The sequence below is a fragment of the Bos taurus genome, chromosome 6, assembly GCF_002263795.3.
Source record: "Bos taurus isolate L1 Dominette 01449 registration number 42190680 breed Hereford chromosome 6, ARS-UCD2.0, whole genome shotgun sequence".
Classification (NCBI taxonomy): Eukaryota; Metazoa; Chordata; class Mammalia; order Artiodactyla; family Bovidae; genus Bos; species Bos taurus.
The window spans coordinates 2,165,523-2,173,536 of NC_037333.1; the positions used below are offsets into that span (position 1 = coordinate 2,165,523).

The 8,014-nt window shown below is 40.5% G+C and overlaps 1 protein-coding gene across 3 annotated transcripts; it reads left to right on the plus strand.

The window, feature by feature from the left end:
* Positions 1-206: 206 nt before the first annotated feature.
* Positions 207-5,552, plus strand: TKTL2 (transketolase like 2). Of its 3 annotated transcripts, none has more exons than XM_005207565.4 (2): positions 207-5,140; positions 5,256-5,552. In XM_005207565.4, exon 1 carries the CDS (start codon positions 2,918-2,920, stop codon positions 4,868-4,870), a length of 1,953 nt encoding a protein of 650 aa, XP_005207622.1. In that variant the 5' UTR covers positions 207-2,917; the 3' UTR covers positions 4,871-5,140; positions 5,256-5,552. The 3 variants fall into 3 exon arrangements, with proteins under 3 accessions (XP_005207622.1, XP_059743415.1, NP_001039490.1); XM_059887432.1 differs by having other exon boundaries at positions 5,325-5,552; NM_001046025.1 differs by having other exon boundaries at positions 2,968-5,552.
* Positions 5,553-8,014: the final 2,462 nt, after the last annotated feature.

Here is an 8,014-nt window from a genome sequence, read left to right on the forward strand (position 1 = left end):
ATATTTCCTGCATTGCTAGGCAGATTCTTAATGACTGGACCACCAGGGAAGCTCACTAATATGGTTACTTTCAATTGCATATTTGAAAATATATTTTTAAAGACTAAAATGCCTACAAGGAGTATTCATAATTTTTATAATATTTAAATTTCCATTTCTTCCCTTTTTAAGGGAAGATTTTTAAGGGAGATTTTAAAAATCTCAGAACACTTAAAAATATTTTACAGATAATTTACAAAGCATTCTTTTCTATGTAGTCAAAAAAATTCCACACTGTCTCACGAAGCAACAGAGGGAAATTCACACTCATTATCTAAAGCATTAAATCGCCAAGACTACATTCTTTTCTTAACAAAATTGACCCTTACTAACATTAAGGGTAAGAACTTTCTGTTTAATAATTTGGGAGATAATTGTGCAATACTTTAAACAAATGGAAGAATTTGGGAAATTTAAAAGAAATGTTAAGTAGTTCTTATTTCTCCCATTTTTTTTTTCAAGTAAGCACTGCCTCATAGAACATTTTTACACTGTCACGTTTAGCTTCCAATTTTTAGGGTTAATTGGGTGGGCTGCCGTCTATGGGGTCACACAGAGTCGGACACGACTGAAGTGACTTAGCAGCAGTAGCAGAGCTCTCTTTAGTCAAAATAATAGTGAATTGCCTACGTTTATGTTAACTGCTTTCCTGTCAGCCCCTAGTAGTTTGCTGTTTTGATATAGCATTTTTTTTTTTCCTAACTTCCATCTTACTCCCATCTAGTTTGGTATGTTTTTATTTTGTCTTCCTTTAGTAGTGTAAAAGATAAGTCAGTATTAATTTGTAAAAGGAATGCAGAGTAATACAAGATGGACTTCTAAGGATTTTTCTGATCCCAGCATTTCTCCAGCAAGTCTTAAAATGTTGTCTGTATCATACCATTATGGTTTATTCTAACATATATTCTTAAAAATAAAAATTGTAAGTTACAAGTAATATGTAAAATTTATCTGAGATATAATGTAAGAGACATATAAAGAACAGTAAGACCCCCTTAGTTGTTTACAACCCAACTGAACATTGAAATTATCATGGGAGCTTTAAAAATTACTGGTGCTTAGATCCTTTACCCAGAATTTCTGATTTGGCTGTTTTGGAATGCAGCCTGGACACAAGATTTGTTTGTTTAACTCCTCAGATAACTCTAAAGTACAACCAATGTTGAAAACCACTGAACTAAGCCAATCTGCAGATTATTGGTTCTTAACTTCGACTAAACAGTAGGCAATTAGTCAAACAATAATCCGTATCAATGCTGCCAGGAACAAAGAGCTTTATTTGGGGTCTTAGGAATTGCCATTCTGGAAGCACAAATTGGGGTGAAGTTAAAGAGTTTTCAAGGAAGAGAAAGAGCCAGGGATTTATAAAGACAGAAGTCACAAGTTTGTTAAAGCTCTCTGGAAAGAATTATCACTGATCCTTGTGCAGGAAGGAGATATTTGTTCTTAAGGGATATGCTGTCAGAGTTATTTAGGGTAAGGGTCCAACAAGCACCTTAAATTTCTGAAGCATAGGGCAGAGTTCTGGATGCCTGAGTTAAGACAGTAAGTGATAAGAAGTTCAGAGTCCATCAAGAATCACTTCCTCAGTAGCCTCCCAGCTCCATTTCGGAGATCTCTCTTGGCAACACTAAATTTGTTTTATTTTCCTCCCAGAGAATTAACAGGTGCATTAAAACTATAGGGTATGAAACTCTAGTCCCATAGATTAGAATTTAGCTTCTCTTGAGGTGGAGTCCAGGAGATAAATCTATTTTGTTTCCAGTGTGATGATTTTAATGTGAAGTTAAAACTAAGTATTATTACTCAAAAATTAAGCTGTTTAATACCACAGCATGGGAGAGAGATAGTACTGTTATTGTGTTTTTGTGTTTTTAGATAACATGCTATATACAACCTTGGCCTGGTAGAAGCACTCAGTGGCACAAGTTTAGTTATATAACTAAAGCAAGTAAGTTAATTATATTTAAAAAGTATTATTAGTAACTGTATTTTAGGATACGTGGGGGGAATTGCAGTTCTATGTACCCGACCATTCAGCGGTTCTAAATTTGATCCTCGTGAAAATTTTGGTCCAATTATTGTATTTCTATCTACGAGTCAGTCAGAATTTTCACCAACACAAAGCTGAAGAGCAATTATCGTCCAATTAAAAATAAATAAAAAGAATTTCCAGCTGCTCTGGAAAGTCTCATTGACACAGTGTTGCCTTATCCATTAGACTGACAGTATCTCTGGATCATTTCCATTAATGCTGGGCTACAGAACAGTGTATAGGCTTCCCAGGTGGCTCAGTGGTAAAGAATTCATTTCCCCGTGCAGGAGATGTAGGACACTTGGGTTCTGTACCTGGGTCAGGGAAGAAGCCCTTGAAGGAGGAAATGGCAACGCACTCCAGTATTCTTGCCTGGAAAATGCTATCAACAGAGGAGCCTGGAGGACTACAGTCCTCAGGAATGCGGAGTCTGACCAGACTTCGCAACCGAGCACCCAGGCACAGAACAGTGCTGATGTCTCAGGCAGCCTCAAGGCAGGAAGAAGCAGCAGGACCTCAACAAACAGCATCCCATAATGCAGGGATAAAAGAAAGCACTTTTGAATTTATAATGAGGGAAAGTATAAAGAAGTTTAATTATTTTTAATAATGTTAAAGCATGTAAATGACTAAGTATTAAAACCCATTCACTGGAAGGAGCCTTCGGAGCAGGTCGAGGACCTAGGCCCGGGTGGTAAGCAGGTTCCTTCCGGAGGTGGGGCCAGGACTCCCTATCACAAGATGAAGCTGCACTGACATTGCCAGGGGCAGCAGCTGCGGACGCTGGGGTCACGATTAACTGATGGAACCTCCAGAGCTCATTTCCCCGAGGCAAGGCCAGGCATGCCGTCAGTTGACGAAACCGCCGTGGCACCGCCCCGTCTGCCCCGCACAGGAACCTGGGAAGGCGCCGACATGGCGGACAGCGCGACACTGGACGCGACCACAGTGCAAGTGCTGCAGGACCTGGCCAACCGCCTGCGCGTCCATTCCATCAGGGCTACATGTGCCTCTGGCTCCGGCCACCCCACGTCGTGCTGCAGTGCGGCAGAGATCGTGTCGGTGCTTTTCTTCCACACGATGAGGTACAGACAGACTGAGCCCGCGCACCCCGACAACGACAGATTCGTCCTTTCCAAGGGTCATGCCGCTCCACTGCTCTATGCTGCCTGGGTGGAGGCAGGCAGCATCAGTGAACCTGACCTGCTGAACTTGAGGACAATTCATTGCGACCTTGAGGGACACCCCACCCCCAGGCTGTCGTTTGTGGATGTGGCGACAGGATCGCTCGGGCAAGGTTTGGGGGCTGCATGTGGAATGGCTTATACTGGCAAGTACTTGGACAAAGCCAGCTACCGGGTATTCTGCCTCCTGGGCGACGGTGAGTCCTCAGAAGGCTCCGTCTGGGAAGCTTTGGCTTTTGCTTCCCACTACGGTTTGGACAATCTCGTAGCAGTGTTCGACGTGAACCGCTTGGGGCAAAGTGGCGTTGCGCCCCTGAAGCACTGCACAGACATCTATCGGAATCGCTGCGAGGCCTTTGGGTGGAATACTTACTTAGTAGATGGCCATGATGTGGAGGCGTTGTGCCAGGCTTTTTCTCAAGCTGCTCAAGGGAAGAACAAGCCCACTGCCATAATTGCAAAGACCTACAAGGGCCGGGGTATTCCAAATGTTGAGGATGCAGAAAATTGGCATGGAAAGCCACTGCCAAAAGAAAGAGCAGATGAAATCATTAGACTAATTAAAAGTCAGATAAAGACCAACAGGAATCTCCTACCAAAACCTCCTGTTGAAGGCTCACCTCCAGTCAGCATCACAAATATAAAAATGACCTGTTTGCCTGATTATAAAGTTGGTGACAAGGTAGCTACTCAGAAAGCATATGGTTTGGCTCTGGCTAAACTCGGCCTTGCAAATGAAAGAGTTGTTGTCCTGGATGGTGACCCAAAGAACTCCACCTTTTTTGAAATATTCAAGAAAGAACATCCTGAGCGTTTTATTGAGTGTTTTGCTGCGGAACAAAACATGGTGAGTGTGGCACTGGGCTGTGCCACACGTGGTCGAACCATTACTTTTGTTACTACTTTAGGTGCCTTTTTGACTAGAGCATTTGATCAGATCCGGATGGGAGCCATATCTCAAAGTAATATAAATCTTATTGGTTCTCACTGTGGGGTGTCTGTTGGTGAAGATGGCCCTTCCCAGATGGCTTTGGAAGATCTAGCCATGTTCCGGAGCATTCCCAATTGCACTGTTTTCCTCCCAAGTGATGCTGTCTCGACAGAGCATGCTGTTTATCTGGCTGCCAATAGCGAAGGAATGTGCTTCATTCGGACCAACCGATCAGAAACTGCAGTTATTTATACCCCACAAGAACATTTTGAGATTGGAAGGGCCAAGGTCATCCGCCACAGTAATAATGACAAAGTCACAGTAATTGGAGCTGGAGTTACTCTGCATGAAGCCTTAGCAGCTGCTGATGCTCTTTCTCAGCAAGATATTTCTATCTGTGTTATTGACCCATTTACCATTAAACCCCTGGATGCTGCCACCATCATCTCCTGTGCAAAAGCTACTGATGGCCGGGTTGTCACAGTGGAAGATCATTACCAGGAAGGTGGCATTGGCGAAGCCGTGTGTGCAGCAGTGTCTGGGGAGCCTGCCATCCATGTTCATCAGCTATCGGTGTCAGGAGTGTCTGAAAGAAACAGGAAACCTAGTGAATTACTGAGTATATTTGGTGTCAGTGCAAGACACATCATAGCAGCTGTGAAATATACTTTAATGAACTAAAATAGCCGATTTTTTTAAATGTCAGTCTCTTTGTGTTGGTTTTAAAACCCTGTTGGGCGTTTTTGTTTATTATTTAAACAAAGCCATTTAAGAGCTTGTTTCATTCCTAATTCAGAAATTCAAGTCAACTACTTTTCTTTTGAACTGTGACTGTATTTACAAATGTCACTCAGTGTTGAATCATAAGTAGTTTAACAGAATACAACAACCTAATATGAAGTTTGCTGATAAGACTGCAAATAATTGACTAATTTGGGAATTAATGTGGAGGTAAGTTTCCTAAATGTAATTTATTTGTGAAGAAAATGTGAATTTCATTGTAGACTTCAGTAGCCTAGGTTTTGAGGCAAGTATAAGGTTTCATGTAATGTCATCCCTCCTGCAGCTTCCTGGATAATTTTTGACTACAGTTGCCTGGAAATTCCCTTCAAAGTGTGTCTTCTCTCCTCTGCAGTTTAGAGACGAGGGCAGCAGTGAAAGATCTTATGATGTACCTCATTGCTTCAGTGACTGTTCTGTGAAGAGATGAAAGCCTGACTACTTCTGGTTTGCACACTATAATGTTTTGTGAGGTTTCAGAAACGTTTCATTTTCTCAGTGACCAAACCAATTTGCTAACTTGATTGTATTCATCTACTCAGGAAACTAGAATTAATGTAATAAAGTATTTAAAAACCAATAACTTTATTCAGTTTGTGTCATGTATGTGTGACTTGGTTTCTCTCTGATAAAACAAAACAAAAAACTTCTATCTAAACCAGAAACAGAAAGAGGCATATTCCCTTAATAGAGGAAAATGTCCCAGCTGGAGACAAATCACTGGAAAACAATGTGTGGACTGAAGCACACCTCTCACTTTTTGCTGTGAGTACATAGATTATATGGCTGGAATGTAAGAATGAAGTACTAGTCAGGTAAATCAAAGCCAGACCCAAAGTTCAAAAGTAAATTTAAAATGACTTTTTGTCAGGTAATTCCTTAGTTTTATTACCTTCATTAAGTGTCATCATTAAGTTCATTGGACACATAACCCAATTTGTTCTGGAAGGTATCATAGAAACCAAAAATCACTAAACTGGGAATCAGAGAAATGGGGTCCTGCTCAGAACAGTAGTAATATTGTCTGCACTTTTTCTCTGAGCTGGTTCTGGTTTCTTCTTTTGAAAATTGATGATAATTGTTCTATTTCCTAAGATTCAAAAATCACTTTGTAAAATTAAAAACAGTTGCTATAGGATTATTGTAGGAATTTAGAAAATACAGATACACAACAAATTTAGCTCATTTGTCTCACTATAGAAAAATCCACTTGTAGTATGCATATATAACTGTAGCTCTTAAAATATGGTCATTCCCATGTAGTAACATCAATCAGATGTATCCATGAATGGGGTGCTATTGAATAAAAGTCTTTATCCTTAAAGTTTTTAAACCTTACTGAAAGGTTGTTGCTGAACCACGAAAGACGCCAGGATTCTTGGCCTCTGGAGGAGAAGAATTCAATCCGGGCCAGAGACGAGGCTTGATGGCTCAGAGCTTTTGTGTAATAAAGTTTTATTAAAGTATAAAAGAGAGAGAACACTTCTGACATAGACATCAGAAGGGGGCAGAAAGAGTACCCATCCCCCTGCTAGTCTTTAGCCGGATGTTATATAGCTACTAGCAGTCTGCTAATTAAAGAAAGAAAATGTCTCAAAACTCAGAGAATGGCACCAGACCTCACCCACAAGATGCATTTTGAGATCATCTTGGCACCAGGTGAGTTATCCTGGGCCATAAATATAGAGAAGGGGGAAAAAAATGTAACACTAGTTTGTTTCTTCCTGCCGCATAAGAGAGAAAAAATGTCTGACACTCGCAGCCTATTTCCTCTGTTTGGAGACCCTGGCCTTCCTGCCTGTTACAACCTCTCTACTATTGATTTACACACAGATTAAAACAGATAAAATACCAGCACAAAATTACTTGTCCTAATTTGAGTGTGTATACCAGGAAAGAGCTTCAGTTTTTATGACTTGCAACTTGAATGTGGGCTGCAAAATGCTTTGCTTCCAATCAAATATACATAAACACAGCTGTAATAATTAGAGAAGTTCAGGGTGGAATCTCAGAAATGATCAAAAATATTTTTGTAGGAGGGTGGAGAAGGCATTAATCTCTCCTGTAAAGATTCTGTCCCACAGGGCATCAATCAGTGGCTGGCAAATCCAGAAGGAAGAAATGGGAGATGAGACTTCTATCTCGTGTCTACAGTTTGTCATGTAAGATGAAATCAAATCCAATTGTGTTATATCAAATATTCTCCAGCTTTGAATATGTCTTGAGATCGTGTAACTGCCCATGGAAACCAGAGAATCATTCTGACTGATACTAATCTTAACCCCTAAAGTTTGTGTATATGCAGTTTTGACTTGGATGAACACCTGGTCACTGGTTTAACTCAGGTCTTCTATTCATTGTTTTGCCTAGAAGAATGTCATCTCAATTAAAAAAGCTTGATGACATTCCAGGGACAGCTGTGACTACATCTGCTCCCTGGCTTATGGTTCAGATAACAAAGACCAAAGATGGGAAAAGGCAGGAGGTGGCAAACACCAGCAGGCAAAATCTATTTGCCTTCCATTTTTGTGCAACTCCAAACTCAGAAAAATCCTGTGGACAGAGAAATCTGTCAAGCTACAATCCACAGGGTCACAAGAGAGTAGGATGTGACTTAGCAACTAAATAAACAGCAAAAAGTTATGTATGCCTTTATACTTTAGATGGTTAAAAAAATGTTAAAAGTAGCATTTTGTGAAAACTATGAAATTCAAATGTCCATGGATGAAATTTGGTGGTAACACAGCCACATTCCTTCATTTATATATTATCTGTGGCTGCCTTGGAACTACCACAGCAGAATTGACATCAGTTGTTGACATTTGTCATAATTGTGACACACACTTTATGGTCTACAAAGCCTAAAATATGTACTCTCTGGATTTTTACAGTAGAAGTTTGCAAATTCTGAGGTAGAACATTGAAGCGAGGTGAGGTTGACAATATCCAGGTGGAAGTAATAAGGATAACCTGTGGAGGTTAGGCTTCGTGGCTACCTCTATCTTTGGCTACAAAGTGTTGGTAAGATTGGAGGTTTCTGGCTTA